The sequence below is a fragment of the Thalassophryne amazonica genome, chromosome 11 (genome assembly GCF_902500255.1).
Source record: "Thalassophryne amazonica chromosome 11, fThaAma1.1, whole genome shotgun sequence".
NCBI classification, from domain to species: Eukaryota; Metazoa; Chordata; class Actinopteri; order Batrachoidiformes; family Batrachoididae; genus Thalassophryne; species Thalassophryne amazonica.
Genome location: NC_047113.1, coordinates 98,637,963 through 98,661,165, shown reverse-complemented (window position 1 = coordinate 98,661,165; position 23,203 = coordinate 98,637,963). Strand labels below are relative to the sequence as shown.

The 23,203-nt window shown below is 39.8% G+C and overlaps 1 protein-coding gene across 1 annotated transcript; it reads left to right on the top strand.

The window, feature by feature from the left end:
- The first annotated feature begins 13,870 nt into the window (after positions 1–13,870).
- LOC117519724 (eukaryotic translation initiation factor 4 gamma 1-like) lies at positions 13,871–15,243 on the top strand. Its single transcript, XM_034180975.1, has 4 exons — positions 13,871–14,065; positions 14,113–14,209; positions 14,722–14,840; positions 14,934–15,243. Exons 1-4 carry the CDS (start codon positions 13,871–13,873, stop codon positions 15,048–15,050), a joined length of 528 nt encoding a protein of 175 aa, XP_034036866.1. The 3' UTR covers positions 15,051–15,243.
- Positions 15,244–23,203: the final 7,960 nt, after the last annotated feature.

Below are 23,203 nucleotides of genomic sequence, written 5' to 3'. Positions count from 1 at the left end.
GGGCCAGTGATGAATACATTTAAGCAGGGTGTAAGCAGCTCTGAGTTGAATGGAGTCAGAGCTCCATCCACTGGACAAACGGTGCAAGGACATTTTACATTGCCGACAAACATTATTTCAGTAACTTGTGTTACTGTCGGCAAAATTTCGGCCGATAGTGAGTACTTTGAAAAGGGCTTATATTGGCCGATAATATCGGCTGGCCAATATTGGTCGGGCTCTACTTCCTTCTACCTTTTTACCCTCTCTGTCACCATGTCACTAGATGGTATCTTTTGACCTTTAGTGTGCCCCCCCCCCAGCACTTCATTATTATTGATGGAAAGGTGATTTTTGAATGCAATATCATTATTTATTCTTGCAGATGAGATGGATACACAGGAGATGCACACAATTACATTTCAAGTGCTAGATGTTGATGCTGCTACAAGGTAAGTTTTGAGTTTCAATCCACTGTAATACTGCAACAACAACTTCTATTTATTAAGTTCTCATACACTCAACAAAAATATAAATGCAACACTTTTGGTTTTGCTCCCATTTTGTATGACGAGGACGACGAGCATGCAGATGAGCTTCTCTGAGACGGTTTCTGACAGTTTGTGCAGAAATTCTTTGGTTATGCAAACCGATTGTTTCAGCAACTGTCCAAGTGGCTGGTCTCAGACGATTTTGGAGGTGAACATGCTGGATGTGGAGGTCCTGGGCTGGTGTGGTTACACGTGGTCTGCGGTTGTGAGGCTGGTTGGATGTACTGCCAAATTCTCTGAAACGCCTTTGGAGACGGCTTATGGTAGAGAAATGAACATTCAATACACGAGCAACAGCTCTGGTTGACATTCCTGCTGTCAGCATGCCAATTGCACGCTCCCTCAAATCTTGCAACATCTGTGGCATTGTGCTGTGTGATAAAACTGCACCTTTCAGAGTGGCCTTTTATTGTGGACAGTCTAAGGCACACCTGTGCACTAATCATGGTGTCTAATCAGCATCTTGATATGGCACACCTGTTAGGTGGGATGGATTATCTCAGCAAAGGAGAAGTGCTCACTATCACAGATTTAGACTGGTTTGTGAACAATATTTGAGGGAAATGGTGATATTGTGTATGTGGAAAAAGTTTGAGATCTTTGAGTTCATCTCATACAAAATGGGAGCAAAACCAAAAGTGTTGCGTTTATATTTTTGTTGAGTGTACTTACCTGTTTAAAGAAATCCAAGTAAGGTGGCCAAGAGGGGTCACGTGTGAATTGTGTTAACGATGATGTTTTCTGTATTTGGACGAGTTTCTGAATATGCAGGTGTTGTGGTGTTTGCATGTGTTTTGACCCCTCTTGACCACCATATTATCCTACTTATTAGAACAAAGTGACAGATGTGTAAATTCTTTTATCTTGTGGAACTAGTTCTCAGGCTGTTGGGAGACTCCCTGATGTTTTTGTCCTCCCAACTTTTCCAAAAGAGCTTCAAGCAAAGCTGGATGCCAAAGAGGAGGTGCAGAGAGTTCCACAATACAGGCACAAAATAATACGAGTATTGCGTGAGACTGTTGCCATGTATACTATGTAAGTACTAGTGTCTGAATTCTTTGTCCCTTGTGTGTGTTGTGTGTCTTGTCTTTTGTCTCTTGCTCGTGTTGCTCATTCCATTTTGGTGACAAGTTCAGTGTCGATTCTGCATTTACTTGAACTTTTTACTGTTCTGTGTTAGGTATCCCACTCACGCAGAATATGTGAAGGTAGCCCAGGCATTAATCCGGAAATACCCATTCCTGAAGGATGTTACAGGAAATGGCTATGTAAGTAGCTTTGCGTAATCTACTCCATGATCCAGTGCTTTGTTAGGTGTGTATTAAGTTTCAATAGTGACCATGGGAGCGTCTGTGTCAATCGGCCATTTCACAGTTTATAGCACCAGTCTGACCACTCACCTGTGGCAGGTCACTGAATGAAAGCACAAATGTGTTCCTCAAAGCTTCCTCCAGACCGCTACTGATGGGGTGGAATGTGTTAATATTCAGTCAATTGTACCATTGATTAATCAAGATCTGTGCTGGTCACTTAATCCAATAGTAATCGACAGGAAATGGTAGATGCAGTTTTACTTTCAGGAAGCAGTGGAGGTGGTGAATATAGCCTATTCAGTTAAGTGATGATGCAATAATGGGATAATAAATCTCTTTCCGGGTCCAACAGGGCTGCTGGATTTTCTCAATACACAGCACAAATAAACTATTTTTACAGCATTCAGAGAGCCGTTTTTACGAAAATTGTCATGTACTGCTACAGTTATTACTCTGTTAAGTTTAAGCGACTTTGTTTTATTCTCACTAAAATGGAGGTTAGGGTGACCATGTCTACAAGTTGCGAAAACCGGCTGGCTGCACTAGTAAGCACTTTTGGTCTTAACCATCTACTGTATATAGACACTCATTTTTGCTTTCTTTCTGTGACCTACTGCATGTGAGCGGTCATATTGCAACGGAATCAGTCGATTGGCATAAGGGCGCTTCCATTGTCACTCCTGAGACCTAATACGAAGCATGGGACTAGGCTTATTCATCCAAAGAGTTGTTTTTTTTTTTTTTTTTGATGACTAATGGTGTATATTTTTTGTTCCAATTATTTTTGCTGAAATTAGCATACCTGGCACATGTCATTGAAGCGCAAATTCAATACTGAACGTGCTCCGCTTGTCCAAAATGATGAAGTGAAACTGATCAAAGAGAAGTTTGCCCATGGAAAGAAGCCCAAGAAACCTGACGCTGAGAGTCCAAATACCTGTCTGAGAACCAAGCCACGATCAGTGAGTTGGGCTTAAACAATTTATATTGTTCGATTGTCAAATCTCAATTTTAAGGGGTGGGAGGCGTTGATTAGTCACATGCGCACACTCAGGCTCGAACTGTAGGGTCGTAACCCTTACCTAAATTTTGTCTCACCTCAACATGCATGTTACTATTTTTGTCAATAGGAACTTGATGTTCTTGGAGAAGATGCATCATCAATTGCTGGTCACGTCAAGATTCTACAAACACAATACAGCAAGGCACAGCCAGACACTGCGATTGTACGCTACCTAATGCAGCGAACCTTTGCATGGAGGCAAAAGGAGATTGCTGAAGGAATGAGTGTTGAGGATACTGTGAAGAAATATCCCTTCTTAAAGACACCCTCAGGGGTAAGAGTTAAAAATTAAAAAGATAGATGTGCCCTAGAACAACATTGGGCTGAACAACGCATGGAAATAAGTCTTTCTTTCTAGACTATACTAACACCATTTAAACAAATCATGTTTACAAAATCTTTGCTTCTTAATCTTGGCAGCATTACCAATAGGTTCAGTAAGTGAGTCCAGCCCCGCCCCCTTCAACTGTTTGTAGTTTCCGTAGACTCACCTCCTGAACCTTGGTACTGCTGCAGAGTTTGGAAGATTTGGTAAACTTTTTTTTTTAAACAGCGCTAGTATAGTCTATAACTATACTCAGCTTCGCATTGTGCAACACCTACCCATTGTGTGTTAAAATATTCTGTAATCTCCTTCCACTTATGGTCAATGGCATTATTGTCTTTCTGCAGCTGTTGGAGGAGGTGGGTTGTATCCACTCAATAGCGAGCAATAGCTACACTGACACCTTTAACCAAATTGTTCCCAAAATACTTGCCCTGGCACAAGGAAAGTCTCCACTAGCCAAACAGTACTTGGAGGCCAGAGAAGAAGCCCTCGCCGAGGATCTACCACGTACTTGCAAAAAGCTTATAAGAGTGTACTCAAACTTTGATAAGTGTGTGCATGGAAAAATCTGTAGACAATTCAAAGTGCATTCTGAGATGCTAATCAGATTTTGACTGTGTGTGTATAGAATTAATTAAGTAGCTGTCTATTTCTCTGTCTTGATTCGCTTCTAGGAATGGACTTCAGAGCAGCGCTCATCCTCCTGCCATTAATCTTTAAAGAGAGTGTGAATCATCACATCATGATGGGAGAGGTATGCATTTCTAGCACCTGGCTGCGGACCTGTACTACTGGCCGCATTCTACCCTAATTAGTGGTATAGGGGGAGAGCTGCGTCAGTCACAGTCAGTCAGAGCTGCGTGTCGTCAGAGTGAGCTGCAAAAAGTTTGTACCTGAGTTTTCAGAGGTGGTGTTTGTAGTTGCCATCTGCCACGCCGGTGTTTGCCAACCCGGACAGTGGGAATACCACCTCAACCGGCAACTTAGCCCCGCGACTGGACAGCAACAACGTCCGAGGCCCGCTCAACGTGGTGAATTCACTGAGGCCGCGCGCTGCGTCATTAGAGCCGCGCGTCACGAGTGCCGCTTCCCCGAGGCCTCGTGCAGCCACCGCGGATCCATCAGCGCGGAAACACCGAGGCCGCGCGGCACCAGCGCAGTGCAGATCCATCCCGGTGATAAACAACACAGGCTGTTAACATCGGCGATCGACAAGCTGCTCATAAACCGACCATGGGGCCTAAGAAGGTTCTGACAGCGGAGGAAGGTGACGATATTAAAAAATCTCTGGACTTTTTATCAGAGGAGATTTCTGTTGTGAAGCAGCAACAGAAATCAATCATGGATCTGGTGGAGGAGGTGAAGGCATTACGGCTCCAGAATGCCGAGAAAGACCGGCATCTGGTGCAGCTGGAAAATAGAGTGGCTGAATTGGAGCAGTACACCAGAATCAACGACGTCATCATCACAGGTCTTCATATCAAACCACGGTCCTACGCACGGGCGGTAACAGATGAGAGCGGAGGGGAGCCCAGTGAACAGGAGGTCAGCTCTGTGGAAAAACAGGTTGCTGATTTCCTCCTATCTAAAGGTATAGAAATGGATTTAAATAACATTGAAGCGTGCCACCCTCTGCCCCGGAGAAATGACGGTGATAAACGAACCGTCATCATGAGATTCATCAACAGGAAACACAAAACAGCACTGTTAAAACAAGGAAGAAAACTGAAAGGGACAAACGTATTCATCAATGAACATCTCACCAAACGGAATGCCGACATCGCCAGGAAAGCACGCTTCTTGAAGAAACAGGGAAAAATCCAGCACACATGGACTTCAAACTGTAAAATATTCATCAAACTGAACGGATCACCAGAACAAGCAAAAGTCATGGCAATAAGGAACATCGAGGAGCTGGACAAATATGAACAATAGGAACATCGAGGAGCTGGACAAATATGACCAATAAGGTATGAGGACACAAACACATCACAACACCATGACACAGACCAGAGGAACCTATTCATCTACTACCTATTCATCTACATCTGGAGACAAGAAGGATATAACTCAAAGGATTGCTGATCATGGAAAAGTAGAACTGAGAACATTTAAATACACAGACCACAATGTACTGGACTTGGAGCACGATATAGACCCGGACAATAATTTCTTCTCAAATATCAATGACAGTTGTTGCTATTATACAGATGAACAGTTTAATCGGATCATTAAAACGGATAACAAATTATCAATAATCCATTTCAACAGCAGAAGTCTATATGCAAACTTTAACAACATTAAAGAATATTTAAGTCAGTTTAAAAAAATATTTAACATAATTGCTATATCAGAAACATGGATCAATGAAGATAAAGGAATGGATTTTGAACTGGATGGATATGAATTTAATTGTGTAAACAGAAAGAATAAGAGTGGAGGAGGAGTGGCTGTGTATGTGGATAAGAACATGGATTATAAAATAGTAGACAATATGACAACTGTGATTGATAACTTATTAGAATGTATAACTATTGAAATATGTGAAGAAAAAAGCAAAAATGTATTAGTCAGCTGTATATATAGAGCACCAGGATCTAGTATTGAAACATTCACTGACTGTATGGGAAAAATGTTCTCAAAAACTAATCAAAAAACTGTGTTCATTTGTGGTGACTTAAATATTGATCTGCTCAATCCAAATAAGCATAAAATAACAGATGAATTTATCAGTATAATGTACAGTATGAGTTTATATCCAAAAATCACCAGGCCAAGCAGAATTACATCCCATAGTGCTACCTTAATTGATAATATATTCAGCAATGATATTGAGAATAACACTGTGAGTGGATTATTAATCAATGACATTAGTGATCATCTACCAGTTTTCATCGTTTATAATAGAAACCATCGGCGGAATCAGCCAGAGGAGAAAATAAAATACAGGCGAGTGCGGACAGAGGAAAACATGAACACACTAAAGAAGGATTTACAGGAGCAAAACTGGGAAAAGGTATACAGTGAAAGTGATGTTGATAGTGCATATGAAACTTTTTTACAAATATTTACATCATTATATGATAAAAATTGTCCAATTAAACAAGACTACAGAAAACAAAAAATCCAAGCTCGACCATGGATGACGAAAGGGTTACGAAATGCATGTAATAAGAAAAATACACTGTATAGAGAATTCATAAAACTAAAGACTAAAGAGGCAGAAAATAGATATAAGAAATACAAAATAGATTAACTAATATTATACGGGTATGTAGGAAGGAATATTATAGTAACATATTATATAATAACAAAACAATATTAAAGGAATATGGGATATATTAAATAGCATTATCAAAAATGGTAATAAAAAACAGAGTTACCCTCAGTATTTCATTGATAATGTCAAGAAGGAAAATAAGGATGAGGTAGTCAACGGTTTTAATAATTTTTTTGTAAATATTGGACCAAGCTTGGCAGAAAAAATTCCCGATTCCCAACCTGAGGATTGGGATAATAATCTCATAGAAAGAAATCCCTGTTCAATGTTCCTCACAGCAGTGGATGGAAATGAAATTATAGACATTGTGAATAATTGTAAATATAAAACATCTACCGATTTAAATGAAATTGATATGGTGGTGGTAAAACAGGTCATTGAATGGATTGTAGAACCATTAACATACATCTGTAACTTATCATTTCAAACCGGTAAATTTCCCAATCAAATGAAAATAGCTAAGGTTGTGCCGCTGTATAAGACTGGGGATAGACACCACTTCACAAATTATAGACCTGTTTCTTTGCTTCCACAATTTTCCAAATTATTAGAAAAGTTATTCAATAATAGATTAGACAAATTCATAAATAAACATAAATTACTTACTGATAGTCAATATGGATTCAGAGCACATAGTTCAACATCACTTGCATTAATAGAATCAGTTGAGATTACAAACGCCATAGACCACAAATTACATTCAGTTGGAATATTTATAGATCTTAAAAAGGCTTTTGATACAATTAATCATGACATATTAATCAATAAACTTGAACAGTATGGGATTAGGGGGTTGGTGTTGCACTGGGTGAGAAGCTACTTAAGTAACAGAAAACAGTTTGTGAAGTTGGGGAATATACATCATCATGCTTGGACAATGCTTGTGGCGTCCCACAGGGGTCAGTATTGGGTCCAAAACTGTTTCTAATTTATATAAATGATATTGTCAATGTTTCCAAAATATTAAAATTAGTATTATTTGCAGATGACACAAGCATTTTTTGTTCAGGGGGGGATTTGCAGGAGTTACTGAGGAGGATCAGTATAGAAATGGGAAAATTGAAAATATGGTTTGACAGAAATAAATTATCATTAAACTTAAGTAAAACAAAATAACATGTATTTGGCTATTGTAATACAGATATACAGGTTCAGTTACAAGTCGAGGGGGTAGATATTGAAAGGGTACATGAAAATAAGTTTCTGGGGGTGATAATAGATGATAAGATAAACTGGAAGACTCATATAAAACATATTCAAAGTAAACTGTCAAGAAGCATTTCAGTTCTAAACAAAGCGAAACATATTCTGGACCACAACTCACTCCGCATTCTTTACTGCTCACTGGTTTTACCATATTTACAGTACTGTGCAGAGGTATGGGGTAATACTTATAAAGGTACAACACAATCACTGTCAGTAATGCAGAAAAGAGCTATAAGAATTATTCATAATACTGGCTATAGAGATCATACAAATCCACTATTTTACAATCCAAATTCTTAAAATTCACAGACTTGGTTCATTTTCAAACAGTACAAATTGTGTATAAAGCAATAAACAATTACTTCCAGCAAATATTAAAAATATGTTTTTTAACAGATCAGGGGATTACAGTCTGAGGGGGAAATTTAATTTAAAGCATCAGTGGGCACGAACAACATTAAAAGGTTTCTGTATTTCTGTCTGTGGGGTGAGGATGTGGAACAGATTGGGAGTGGGGCTCAAGCAATGTCCAAGCATGAACCAGTTCAAACAGCGGTACAAAAATATGGTTTTTTCTGGGTATAGGGAGGAGGAAGGGTAATGAGGGTTAGGGTGTTTTTGTTGTTTGCTTCGGCTTGTAAATATATAGTATTTTGTATGTAAGTAGGTATGTGTAGGTGTATATTTATGTTTGTGTATATATGTATATGTGTATATATGTGTATGTTGATGTGTATATGTATGTGTGTGTATATATATGTATATATATATATATATATTGATATCGGTTTAGGTGTGTAGGAATTTATGTGTATATGTGGCAAAGGGTATTACTGGTTGTGGGGAAGAAGGGGTAGGGATAAATAAGCTGATGCTTCACCCTACCCTTTTTCGGACATGTTGGGTACACAGTAGGAACTTTTTTGTTGTTGTCTTTACTGATCTATCTTGTAATTGTTGTTGTATCAAATGTTCGAAATAAACAGTTTTCATTTTCATTCATAGTTGTATTTTGTTGTTGTTAATGTCACAAGGCAACGAGTGGTACTGTAGATAGGCCTTAGGTGTTTTGATTATTTATTTCTTTGTGTATTTTGGGGGGGTGGCGTGGGAGGATTGAGTCCTTTTTTTTTTTGACCAATCCAAACTTGCATCCCTGTCTGTTTTGTTGTATTCTTTAGGGTGAACCCAAAACACCATACCCAACTGTCCAGGTGACCCAAGAAGACTGGAAGTCCACGTTTGAGGGACAAAGCTTCTGTTCCCTGAAGGTAGACCAGGTCAAGGTGTGTGAAGGCATGAAGGTAGAGGAAGCAGTGATCTCATCATTTTATTCATATTTTGTTTTCAATCTTGAATACCAACCCAAAAATAAGAACACTCTGACCTTCCTCCAGCGATGTATTGCAAAAATTAATGTGAAGGGAGACCGGCCTCTGCCAACGACTGTAACCAGAGTGATAAACCTCATCTACTAATTTTTTTTCTTCTTCTAAATGCCTCGTGTACACCAATGCCCCAAGTGCCAAAGAAAAACTTTTACTGTCATGAAGTTGGTTCAACATGTGGGACTTACTCATGCCCATGAGGCAGGCTTCTCAATCACATGTGGACTCAATGACTGCCAATCCACTTTTTCCAAATACCCATCTTTCAGATGTCACGTTTATAGAAAACATAGATCTTGCATTTTATCTACTGATGATCCTGCTAGTGAGGAGCTTGCTAGTGAAAATCCTGCTTCTGAAGACAAACATGAGCGGGTTATGTGTGATGATGCAGATGTCCAACCCCCTCCTTGTATGGATACACTTTTATATAACTTTAAAAATAATCTTTGTAGCTTCATCCTAAAATGCAGGGAAAAAAACAATTTACCACAATCTGTTCAGCAAGAAATACTTAGTGATGTAAACTTTCTATTTTCTTTTTTAAACAGAATTACGATGAATTTATATCTTATCATCTTAAAGAAAATGGTTTTGATGTTGAAGGATGTCTTGAACTTCAGCAGGTTTTACAGTCTAATGATTTTTTTGAGGAAGCATCAAAAGAGTTCTCTTCTCAGTTCAAACTGAAAGAATATTGCAAGTCGAGGTTAGATTTGACCGAACCAGTTCAATACACTTTAAGAGGGTCTACAGGACATAAAATAGGTAGCTTCTCCTATGTTCCCATTTCTGATGTTTTGAAAAAATATTGTTCCCATGAGGATGTGTGGGATGACATAGTCTCTGTAAATACTGAAGATGAACAGGTCTTGACTGACTTTTGTGATGGATTGTACTATAAGGAGCATCCTTTCTTTAAAGAATATCCAAATGCCTTACGACTACATTTCTATGAGGATGAATTTGAGGTAGTGAACCCTTTGGGTTCAAAGAAAACAAAACACAAACTGTGCGCCTTCTACTATACAGTAGGTAATGTACATGGAAGGTACAGGTCTCAAGTGAACCATATTCATTTAGCACTACTGGTGCGCTATTTCCATTTAAAGGAGTGTGGCTTAGAAGTTATCCTAAAACACTGCTAGATGATCTTAAAATGCTCTCAACAGATGGATTCACCCTCACTGTTGGAGGGGTTGAGCAGAACGTTCGTGCAGCCCTAGTTACCTTTTCAGGGGATAACATTTCAGCTCACATGATTGGTGGATTCGATATGTCATTTAACTCAGGAAGGGTTTGTAGACACTGTATGGGAACATATACAGATATAAAAGATACATTTCAGGAAGATAGTTATGTCTTAAGAACATCTGATGTTCACCAGTATCACCTGGAATGTATCCAGAAAAATCCTGACAGTAGAGCAACATATGGGGTACAGTGTAGTTGTCCGTTTAATGTGCTTCCCTATTTCGATGTTACTAAGTCCTTACCTCCAGATGTAATGCATGATCTGTTAGAGGGTGTCATACCTTTAGTTTTGAAGCATGTCCTGTGCCAAGCTCATAAACAGAAACATATTAGCATACAAGAAGTAAACGAAGAACTACAGAGAATGACAATAGGTCAAAATGATAGAGCAAATAAGCCAGTACAGTTGTCTGAAAGACTATTACAAAAAGGAGGCATTGTGGGCTCGGCATCTCAGAAATGGTGCCTTTTTCGACTTATTCCTTTTTTGATCGCACATCGTATTCCTCGAGTGTCAGTATTGGCGTGTATACCTGTTGTGTCGAGAAATTGTAGATATCGTTCTAGCTCCCATGGTGAGAAGAGAGAACCTTCCTCTTTTAGATGTACTTGTGCAGGAATTTTTGACTGAGTTGAACGCTGTATTTGGAGATGTTATTACACCGAAGTGCCATTATTTAATTCATTATTCTAGATTGATGTCAATGTTTGGCCCTCTTCGTTCTCTATGGTGCATGAGGTTTGAAGCCAAACACCAGTATTTTAAGAATGTTGCAAGTAATTGTCGTAATTTTATTAATATAGCTTCCACTCTGAGCAACCGGCACCAGTTAAAACAATGTTGGGAGTTTTCTTCAAATAATTTCATAGATGATTTTGAGAAGGTACCAAGAAGCAATACTAGCACTCCATTTTGTTCCTTACCATTTACACTCCAGTGTGTTCTAGAGCAGTATTTTACTGATGTTTCTTTTAGTGTTATTCAACGTGTTTCAGAAGTAACTGTTAACAATGTCAAGTATGCCACACAAGATGTTTTTGTAGTGGATGTGTTGCATGGTGAGAGAATTCCTCTTTTTTTCCAAGGGAAATACATTTTTAATGTGGACACTACATGGATTCTTTGTGGAAAACTGATATTTCCAAAGTATTTTAGCCAGCACTTTTATGCTTATTCAGTCAGATTTGAACAAGAATGGACTGTGATACAGCCTGGGGCAGAGCTAGATTTTAATGCTCTTGATATATATGCAGTTGATGGTGATGTCTTTGTGGCAATGAAATACTGTGTGTAAGAAGTTAAAAATGACATTCAGATTGTACAAATATTTTAGCACTTGTGTATTGGCTAATCTTTTGATGTTGTCTCTTTCTACTTAACAGATCATAAGACTAAGCATTTTAAATTTTCCCTTGGGATTTAAATGCAAAAAAACCTTTATTCATTAATAAAAGTTTATTGTAAATGAAAATTATGGTGTTTGGAAGTTAATTACTTCCCAGTATTTAAATTTGTACTTCTTTTAAATATTTGATTGTGGGAAAACAAAACATTGCTTTCGTTTGCTCTCATTCATTTCTATTTAACAAGGACATTTTTGCCACTTTATAGGTACAATGGCATCGTCGCTGGGGTGGTACCCCTAACAAGCACAAATTTGTACCATCTAATGGGGTACCTTTTTGTACCAGCAGATTAAGGTACAAATGTATTGCTAAGGTACAAAATTGTTTCATAAAAGGGTACAACTCTGTACCTATGGTAAGGGTACCATTGCTGTACCCTAAGGGTACCATTGCTGTACCATCCCAGCGACGAGCGATTTGTACCTTGAAGGGAACATATTTGTACCTAAAAGGCACAAACTGTAGGGGTACTTGTACCCATTAATATGGTACAAGGTTGTTCTCCTTCGGGGTACTGCCCCAGCGACGAGCATTTGTACCTTTTTTTTTTACTTTTCTGTACCTTTATTTCTGAGTGTGTGTGTGTGGATGGTTGCTTGTTTGTGGCCGTCATCACAATTCGGTTTTTGGGTGCTCTTAAGGGGATTAACACTACGGTGTTCTAGATTAGGGTATGGATGCTCACTACTTAGACAACAGACTGTTCTGTCACTGTTTGTTCATGTGTGGCTGTTTGTCATGGTATGTCGTATGGTTGGGGCCCCGTCTCCTCTGTGTCTCACGTCAGTTATTGTCTTCATCACTTGTCTTTCGTTCTTGTCAGTCTTTGTGTTGTTTTGGTGGTCAGCCCTTCCTGATAGAAGTTGTCGGTTGGCTTTGAGTAGGATGATGTAGGCTGATTGGGAAGGGCGGATGGGGGTCACACACACACCACATTCACTCACGCACTACATACCTTCTGTCTTGCAAGAAAAAATTGCATTTATGGGTATTAATGTTCAGAAATGGTTATGCCAGTGTGGCATTTACCATTACTATATATGCAGACAGGGGGAGAGCAGTGGCTCTGATCAAATTGCTTCACCTTTCTTGATGTAAAACAACCAAACTAGACACTCCAAGATCATTGTTTGTACAGTGTTACGATCATCATTGTTCTTTCCTTGTGTGCTTAATCTGTCTTGCAGATCAACAATAACAATCAGTGCTGCGAGCATCCAGACAGGTTGTGATTCACCAGTCTGCAAGTCCGGTTTGGATCAGATGATGTCTAGACAACAGATGGCCATGTGCACCACCAAGAAGCTGAAATATGATAGGAGGTCGCTGCTCCGCCTCCAGTTTGTCAGTGATAGTTTGATTACACCTGAAGGACGATTTGAGGAGATTGTATCCATGGTAAGAGGTGTTCTGCTTTGTGATTGGTTGATGATGGGTCTTCAGTGACATTTCATAGCTAATCATCCACAGCTGGAAACTGACCCATGAGAAATACAAATTAAGTGTTCAAAACTTTTGCCTTGACAATATTGTTCACATTATATGAGATTCAACTTCAATGAATGGAACCTATTTTGATCCTATTGGATTAAATATGAAAAGTTGCTCTTGGACATTTTCTCTTTTGGTGTTTGTGTGAGTGCAAAGAAGTCATTCTGCCTCTTACTGTATCTCAGGAGGAAAATCCTAAACGCTGGCCTCCCAACACGGCTCAGCGGCGTTTTGGGCAGGATTCTAGCCCATATGTGTCAAATGTGGCAAGACGGCCAGTGGACAAACCATGGCGCACGGCAAGTATCTTCTGAAAAGTTCTTCAGTTATATGGCTTCCTTTTAAAAATGTTGAATTATTTATTAAATTAAATGATTTATTTAAATGTTGAATCTTGTTCTTCCAGGAGGAGAACTGGAGGGAAAGAAAAACAATCCCATCCCGTTACAATGATGTCCGACAAATCATCATCTCATGCCGTCGCATTGACGTCCAGCAAATCAACATCTCATCCCGTCACAATGACGTCCAACAAAATAAGACTATGGATGTCTGATTGCCTGCTTATCTCCAAAGAGAAGACAATGTTGAAAAGAAGAATACTCAACAGATGTTGAGGAACCTGCGCAGCCTCCTGAATAAACTGACGCCAGAAAAATTTGAGAGGTTGTTGAACCAGGTGAAAGACCTCAAGATTGACACAGAGGAGAGGCTAGAGCCTGCCGTGAAATTGATCTTCGAGAGGGCCATCTCAGAGCCTCACTTCTCTGAGTGTTATGCCACTTTGTGCCACCGCCTAATGGAGGTAAGATATGATTATGTTATGGTTGTTTGTTGCTGTTGAAATGACAGGTGGTGAAGGACAAGTGGTTCAGTACATTTGTTTCCACTGAGGAAGGTTCCCGGTTCAAAGCCACCCCTGCCCATTGTCCATGTCGTGTGGACTTGTGTCAGGAAGGGGGTTCTGCATAAAACTTGTACCAGATCAACAGGCACATATACTGTGGTGATCCATAGCAAAAACCAAGGAGATGCTGAAGGCTCTGCCTATTCTTGTTGAAATGAAGGTCCATGCTTTTGTGGTCGTGTTGCTTCCTGTCCCACTGTATATTTGTTACACTTGGACACAACATGTGACCAAACATTGTGGGCAGGTGATCTCCAGGAGAGGTGTCAGCTGTGACATTTGACTATCTTACATCCTTATCTGGCCATGAGTCAATATGCAGGTGCCTCAGAATTGAGGACCAAGGCAGAAAAATCCACGTAGATAGTTGATGTGGTGACACGCTCCCAGAACTGATGTGAATGATGCATCCATGAGCCACTGAATGTTTGTTCAGTCTGAGGAAATGAAGGAACCATTTTTGTTCGACCAGTTATTTTCCTTGTGAATATTTCTGTGTTAAATGTTAAATTGTGATGTTCAAATAAAACAAGTCATTTGTTTCATTTCCTCAGGTGGTTCTGTCAACTTCCGCAAGCAGCTCCTTGCACTCTGCAAGACAGAATTTGAAAAGGACCAGAATACGGACGAGGCTCTTCTCAAGAAGCAAGAGCAGCTGAAGACTGCCAAAAATGTAGGAAATGCTTCATTTTATTTTTCACTTTTCTTTCATAAAGTAATTCAATTACATCAAACTTGATGTATAAATGCTTGTTTTGGCCCTCAGGATGAGGAGCGGGAGATCTTTGCTCTGGAGCTGGAGGAGGCCAAGGCGAAGTTTCGTCGTCAGTCTCTTGGAAATGTCAGATTTATTGGAGAGCTGTTCAAGCTGCAGATGCTCTGAGACCATCGTCCACAGCTGCTTAGGAACACTACTAAGTAGGGGAGATGAAGATTCCCTGGAAAGACTCTGCAGCTTGTTCTCCACAGCTGGGAAGGTCCTGGATGATGAGAAAAACAAGGTATTGCAGCATGAACATGGACAAAGTCATTGTTGATGCAATCATTTATTTATTCAAACTTAACTGAGTTCAACATTTATCTGTCTACAAAAAACAAACAAAAACTATTTCTCTCACAGGTGCAAATGGATAAATATTTCTGCCACATTAGTGGAATTATCCAGAAGAAGCAGACCTCCACAAGGATACAATGCCTCCTTCAAGATGTTGTAGACCTAAGAAAGGTAGGAGTGCCTTTTACTTTTGCAGAATGTGTGACAAAGTGGATCACAATTTTTATGAATTAGTGTTAAGTGCAGTCAACTGTGGAAACTAATGCTGAGAACGTGTGCACGCACAATCAGAATGGTGCTCCACTGTGTGCACTGATCACATGACAAACTAGAACAGAAATGTTAAATGACCCTCTCAATCTTGACTCCACAGAATAAGTGGGTGCCGCGCAGAAAAGAAAAGGGTCCAATGAAACTCAGTCAAATCCACAAAGAGGCAGAGATGGCGGAGCAACAGGAGCAGCTCCAGAGCCCAGAGCTCCTGCCAAAGAAAGAAGAAGATGGGCGAAGCAGATGGGAAAAGAGCATGTGGTGTCAAGACCTAAACTCTTCAGGAAGTGTCCAGGGAGATAGCTGGAGGAGAAATGATTTCCAGAACAATAGGAGTGAGTTCGGTCAGTACAGAGACAGAAGTCATTATGATGACAGATACAGCTTTGGAAGATCTTGCTACCAGGATGGATGGCGTAACAAGAACAGCTGGCAAGAAAGCAGGAAAGAACAAGCGGAGCCAGCTAGAAGAAGACAACCTGTCCCAGCATTCACAGAGTCCAGGAAAATCGACCACATGGACCGAGGATGCAGGGACAATGGTCCAAACAGGGAGCTCACAGGTACAGAATCCACACCATTAAACTGAATATTTATAGTGGCTAAAGTAGAGGAGTGAGATGTTCCGAGGACAGGCTGATGGTGTGAGAACCTTCAACATCAATGAGGTCAAGATTAAGAGCAAAGAGTTTATTTGGATTTATCTCTTCCTGCAGAAAAACGTGACAGCATCCCAACTCCTCCTCCTAAACCTGCCATGACAAAAGAGGAGGTGGAGAAGAAATCAGTTGCCATTACTGAAGAATACCTCCATCTGGGTGACATGAAGGTACAAACGTGGCACCGTGCACACTCACATGGAACACAGGTGTTAGAAATGTTGGAATATGACACCACTCAGATGACCTGCTTCTCTCTTTTTCTTCCTCTGCCGTTATAGGAGGCATTACTGTGTGTGGAAGAGCTCAACAGCGCCTCCCTGCTCCACATATTTGTACGAAGTGGCGTGGAGTCAACCCTGGATCGTAAAGCCACTGCCCGGGAGCAGATGGGCCTGTTGCTCAGCCAACTTATCAATGCAGGAACTCTGTCTAAGGAGCAGTACTACAAAGGGTGAGAACCTGAAAAAGAAATGCTTCCCCCACAGTTGTGGACCATTTATTTAATTTTAAGACACAATTTACTCACTCACTCACTCACTCATATTCAACACCTTACTCCAATTAAGGGTCACGGGGTGGGGGGGGGATACACCCTGGACAGGACACCAGTCTGTCACAGGGCCACATATAGACAGACAAACACATTCATTGTGTTTTTAGGCTAGAAGAGATCCTGGAAATAGCAGAAGACATGGCAGTAGACATTCCATACATCTGGCTCTACCTGGCACAAATTATTGTCCCGTGCTCCGCCAGGGAGGTGTCCTAATGGGAGAACTGTTCAGGTGAGATAAAGTGCCGGACCTTCATCTTGTCAAATGATGAACTGTTCATAAAATGAAGATTATAAATATGTGTTTATACAACATAACTTGTTAATTTTTACCCTCTAAAATAACTAGTTAAAGGCATTAAGGGATTCCATGCAGTTTTCTGGGAAAGTTAGTTAATCCAGGATAAGACTGGGCATATCTTCTGGGTGAATTCCACGTAAAAAATTAAGTATCAGGTTTCACCGAGCTGACTCTGAGCTACCCGAGCTGAGTACAAGTTAAACCAGGTTCATTTGGATTTGACTGAATTCCCGAAAACCAGTACAAGTTTAACTGACCTTTCCCAACTTGTGCTGATCTACAGTGCATCTGGAAAGTATGTACAGCGATTCATTTTTCCACATTTTCTTATGTTACAGTCTTGTTACAAAAGAGAGTAAATTAATTTTTCCAACAAAATTCTACTCACAACACCCCGTAATGAAAAAAAAAAATCACATTGTCATTATGGGGTGTTGTGTGTAGAATTTTGAGGAGGAAAAAAATAATTTCATCCATTTTGGAATAAGGCTGTAACATAAGATGTGGAAAAAGTGAAGCACTGTGACACTTTCCGGATGCAATGTATGCCAAGTCCTACGCTGAGTTCCCTCCGAGGTCTACGCAAGTTGTACTGAGACGCTATTCCGGAAAACTCGGATGCACTCTGACGTGGACACACTGAAATAACTTCATTGTGGAATTGTGTGTTTAGGGCAATCTCTAAGCCTCTTGTGCCCATGGAAAAGGCTGGTGTGCTGCTGGCTGAGATCCTCAAGCTGCTCTGCACAGGAATGGTATGTGGAACACAAATCTTATCTTCTCACACTCATGGCCTCACATAACCCATGTTTCTTGGTAAGTTTGTACGACCACATAATTTAAAAATTTTTATTCATGTTTTTAAAGACCCCACAAAAAGTTGGAGCGATGTGGAAGGAGGCCGACCTGAACTGGAGAGAATTCCTGCCTGAAGATCAAAACATCTCCACGTTTGTGACTGAACAGGTCTGTAGGAGCAGAAAAATCCTCTTTCGGTCAAATTGCTCATCATCCTGACAATGTTTGAAAGAAAATGTGTTTTTAAATTTCAAAGCAAAACTCAGTTTGGTGAAGATTAATTGCAGTTTTGTTCTTTGACTTTTTCAGAAAGTGGAGTTCACGGCAGTAGAGGATGCGTCATCTCCACACTGATGTATGTGACAAACTGTTGAAGCTCTTTTCTGTTGTTGGTTCTTTTTTTGAGTTGAGTCTTATTCCTAATTTTTAAAAATGTTTTTCAGTTGAACTTGGATGATCAGCAGGCGGCTGGAACCAGACCTGTGAAATCGAAGCTGATTTTAATGATGCTGCCCCTTGTGGCAAAATATGAACGCTGCAGGCAGCTCATGACATTTTCAGAGGAAATACCCAACTGCACCTTTGTTGCTGTTTTATTTGCATGCAAATGATGTATTGATTGTTATTATTAAAATGGTTGAAATGTAAGACTTCACCTGTTTCTGTCTCCACACACGTCCACTGGGTTTTGGGTGATGTGAGTTCATGTAGGACATTTCTATGAACTGTCAGGGTCATACAGAAAGTCTGTGTGTTTATAAGGGAATTCAATAATACCTGTATAATTTTTTTTGGTTTGTTTAGTTTTTGGCCCCTTCAGGGTCACCACACCAGATCTGGCACAGAACCCATTTCCAGTGGTGGGCACAGCTAACCAAAAAGTTAGCTTTGATAACAGAGAACCAGCTAACTGAAAAGTTATCTTTTATAAAACTATACCGATAAACCACCCAAAAATTTATCAGAAACTACAGCTAACCAATAATTTTCAGTATTGCTTCCAATACATTTGTAACTTCAATCAAGCTGATCTTGAGTTTTAACACCACAATTGCTTCCAGTAACAGCAAAAGCAACCACGCACCCAAACAATGAGTCAGCAATTGTCTTTGTGCACCCTGCCCACTGCTGGAAGCTCCTGTTTATTACATAACTTGCAGCTGTGTGGCAATTGAGAGGAGCTAAACTCTACACACACATAAAACAAACCATTATTCCTTAACTGAATACAGCTCTGCCAGTGATGCAGAGGCCTTGGAAAATAAAGCAGTTTTGAGTTATGGTTTTGATTTAAAAATCATCAAATTATTTTGGATAGAATAACTCCATTAATGTCAATTCTGTCATTTGTACAAAGTTAAAATATAACACCTATCTTTTAATTTTAAATAATGCACTAATTCTGAAGTTTTGTAACAAACAGACAGGTGCCAAAGGGATTATGGGTAAATGAGCCTCCGCTAACTGATTGGTTGACTCATTCATTCTATGTAAAAACCAACACGTTAATGTGAGGTGTGTGTGTTGCTGTTTACATATAAATGTGCGTTTGTAAAATATGCCTTTTTTTTATTTGTTAAAAAATAAAATAAAGCCATTTGCAAAAAGTCAAGTTCGACAACCGTCTGATATAACCAGGGTCAAAATAAATAGAACACTGCCATCTACTGGCATCTAAACGCTGATACTGCCATGAACATGACTGGCCAGTAGATGGCAGTAGAGACCGTGAAAACTTGCCAAACAAAATTCCAGATAATCCGTGTCTGCTACTTTTAAGACACGTGGAATTTAATAAACGCAAAGTGAATTTCAGACATATATATATCTCTGTAACAAAGATGACAGACAGTGTTTGACATAAGCAGGATAAGCAGAGCAAACAGGAATCGATTGCAATGATTCCAACTGAAAATAATGGAGAAGCAAAATGGGCTTCTGGCATTTGCACATAAAACATGCAATATCAACCTTTATAAACCTAGAAAAAATATTCACGAGAGTTTTAGGCACAATATACAAAGAGTTTAATGCTGTTGTCCGTGTGGAGCCTGATCAGAGCGTCTCAAATGTATTTCTTCTGTCGTGAATGTACTGAGATTACCCATAATGCACCTGGACACAGCATGTCCACACTAAAACATTTAAAACTAGTGCATTACTTTAAAACTAAAACATATATCTGATATTTTCACTTTATAAAACTAAAACATATATCTGATATTTTCACTTTATAAAACTTCAGACGTGATGTTAATTGAAATAACTTGTCCAAAATTAGTTTGGTTAAAATTTTGACCATAAGTTAAAACTGTATGCCTCTAGATGACTTGGGTGATATTGCCAGCCTATCAGAATGGGGTCAAAAGAAATAAGCTTTTCTCTTTTCTGTGATCAGTTTTCTTTTACCTGAAGAGGATAGAGTGGGTTTTTCTGGAACCATCTCTCATGTGTTTGTAGAGAACAGATCTACACATCTCCTACAAAACATTTAACAGGTAGGTACTCAACTTAGTTTAGACTTCATCAGTGTTTATAACTGTTAAGCTTTGTTCACCACACTTGCAAAAATATGTAAGCAGTCTAAAATTTATTGGACCAAAATTTATCGAAAGATAATTATTCCGCTGATGGTTTTCAAAGTTATTTGACAAGCCAATCCAATAATGAATGAAAACATTAGCTTCGATAATTAGCGGTTAGCAGTTTAGCAGAACAGTGCCCACCACTGCCCATTTTCATCTGGGTAGACAGAGAATGCAGATGAAGTGGCTTCCTTTTGCGACTGAGGCACTGTATTGCAATAGATAGGCAAAATAGTTGTGAATTTTTGTGATTAAAAACATGAAATTTGGCACACATATTCTAAAGTAACTAAAGTTGATTTTCAGATGTGTGTACAGATGCAATCAGAACATGCAAAATTTCCTTTTAACTTTGATAAATTGTGTTGGAAATCCAAACCTCACCTATGTGCATCAACACACACAATATTGTGCAATCGGGTGGTCATGACCTCAAATTGCACAATACGCGCCATTTTGCGAATTAAAATGATGCAATGCTCAGTGCTTACTGTTAAAAAATGTACCTTTTTTGTGAGTCCTATCTTGTTTGCAGAGATTTTCACACACTAAAACAGTGGCGTCATTAGGCCTATTTTAGGGGGGCTGAAGCACCCCTAAAATATTTTTAAGCCCCCCTAAATAATTGTGTTTTTCATTATTATTGTTTTTTTTGTTGTTTTTTTACAAAAAGTGCTGACTGATTCAATATAATGTGGCTAGAATAGGAGTGTAAATAAACAATCATATAACCTCTCATTATTAGCTTAAATATGATCATAAATCTGTCAGTTTCCCTTCACTTCATAGAGAGCCCCGTAAGTGCGCAGTAATCCAATCCATTCCACTTATTCATATAGAGAACATCCACATCTCTTAAAATCCAGTCCTGGTTTTCCCTGCAACCTTGCTTGCAGCGTGTGTTCCTGCAGCCAGCGCACAGAGCAAGAACATTCATTGCAGAATGGATATACAAAGGTTTTTCAAGAAAGTAAGTATTATTCATCACTGCTGGCAGTAACAATGATTTAGCTCCAGCTAACAGCAGAAAGTCCCATGTAATTAATGAACCAAGTGCTCCCCTGTACAGGGGAGTAAAATTTGGGCTTGGTTCCATCATGCTGTGTGGCTGTGTGGTCAGTGCAGGTACTGGGAATTTTGTTGAAGGTGTTGTGAAAGTGTCGTGACACGGACCCACAACAGGGGGCGTTAATGAACGGACAATGGATAAGCCAAAAGTAACAATTTAATGTTGTGAATCGCACAACGACGTACAGACAATAACAATATGGTGACTGTCAATCATACACCAGGTGACGTGTGGGCAGGCTCGACGATAGAAGACGCCTGGCGAGAGAAGAGCCGGATCCCACACAGCTTCCACCACCAACGGAGCTGAAGAACACCGGAGCCACCAAGCCCTGCGCCCCAGGTGGCCGCTGTCTTCAGCAGTCAGACCCGGTACTGCTGGCAGAGAACAGAGACAGTCCTGATGAGTGTGAGTTCGCACACTCAGTAATCCCACAGTCTGTATACAATTAGGAGGGAGAACCTCCACCTCCAATCACACACTCGTGCAGCTCCTGTCTAATCACTTATCTGGTTGGGGTGTGAAGCGAAGCCGTCGCTGATCACACCAAACGCCAATCCCACAGATAAGGACACACCACAGGAAAACGGGTGCAAAGACGTTCAGATTATTACTTAGTATAAGTCAACAGAGAAGTTACTTGAATGGTAGCAGATTTCTCGGCAGGGAGGTGGAGTTGCAGTCCGGCCTTTATGGTGGTGGTGATGAGTACTGGATGAGTGACAGCTGGTACGGATGATGAGTGACAGCTGTCACTCCTGGTTGCTCCGACGCCCTCTCGTGCTTGAAGCCCGCACTTCAAGCAGGGCGCCATCTTGTGGTGGTGGGCCAGCAGTACCTCCTCTTCAGCGGCCCACACAACAGAAGGTCATATGGATTCCAGTCAATATCAGCAGATTCTTGAGAACAATGTTCATGAATCAGTGACAAAGTTGAAGTTACACCAGGACTGGGTCTTTCAACAAGACAATGACCCTAAACACTGCTCAAAATCTACTAAGGCATTCATGCAGTGGAACAAGTACAACGTTCTGGAATGGCCATCTCAGTAACCCAGACCTGAATATTGTTGAAAATCTGTGGTGTGATTTTAAGTGGGCTGTCAATGCTCGGAAACCAACAAACCTTAGATGTTTTGTAAAGAAGAATGGTCCAAAATACCTTCACCCAGAATCCAGACTCTCATTGGAAACTATAGGAAGCATTTAGAGGCTGTTATTTCTGCAAAAGGAGGATCAGCTAAATACTGATGTATTTTTTTCTGTTGGGGTGCCCAAATTTATGCACCTGCCTAATTTTGTTTAAAGAATTATTGCACATGTTCTGTAAATCCTATAAACTTCATTTCACTTCTCAAATATCACTGTGTTTGTCTGCTACAGTGGGGTAAAAAAGTATTTAGTCAGTCCCTGATTGTGCAAGTTCTCCTACTTAGAAAGATGAGAGAGGTCTGTAATTTTTCATCATAGGTACACTTCAACTGTGAGAGACAAAATGAGAAAAAAAAAAAAATCCAGGAAATCACATTGTAGGATTTTTTAAGATTTGTTTTTTTTTTTTTTTTTTTTTTTGTAAATTATGGTGGAAAATAAGTATTTGGTCAGTAACAAAAGTTCAACTCAATACTTTGTAACATAATCTTTGTTGGCAAGGACAGAGGTCAAACGTTTCCTGTAAGTCTTCACCAGGTTTGCACACACTGTAGCTGATATTTTGGCCCATTCCTCCATGCAGATCTCCTCTA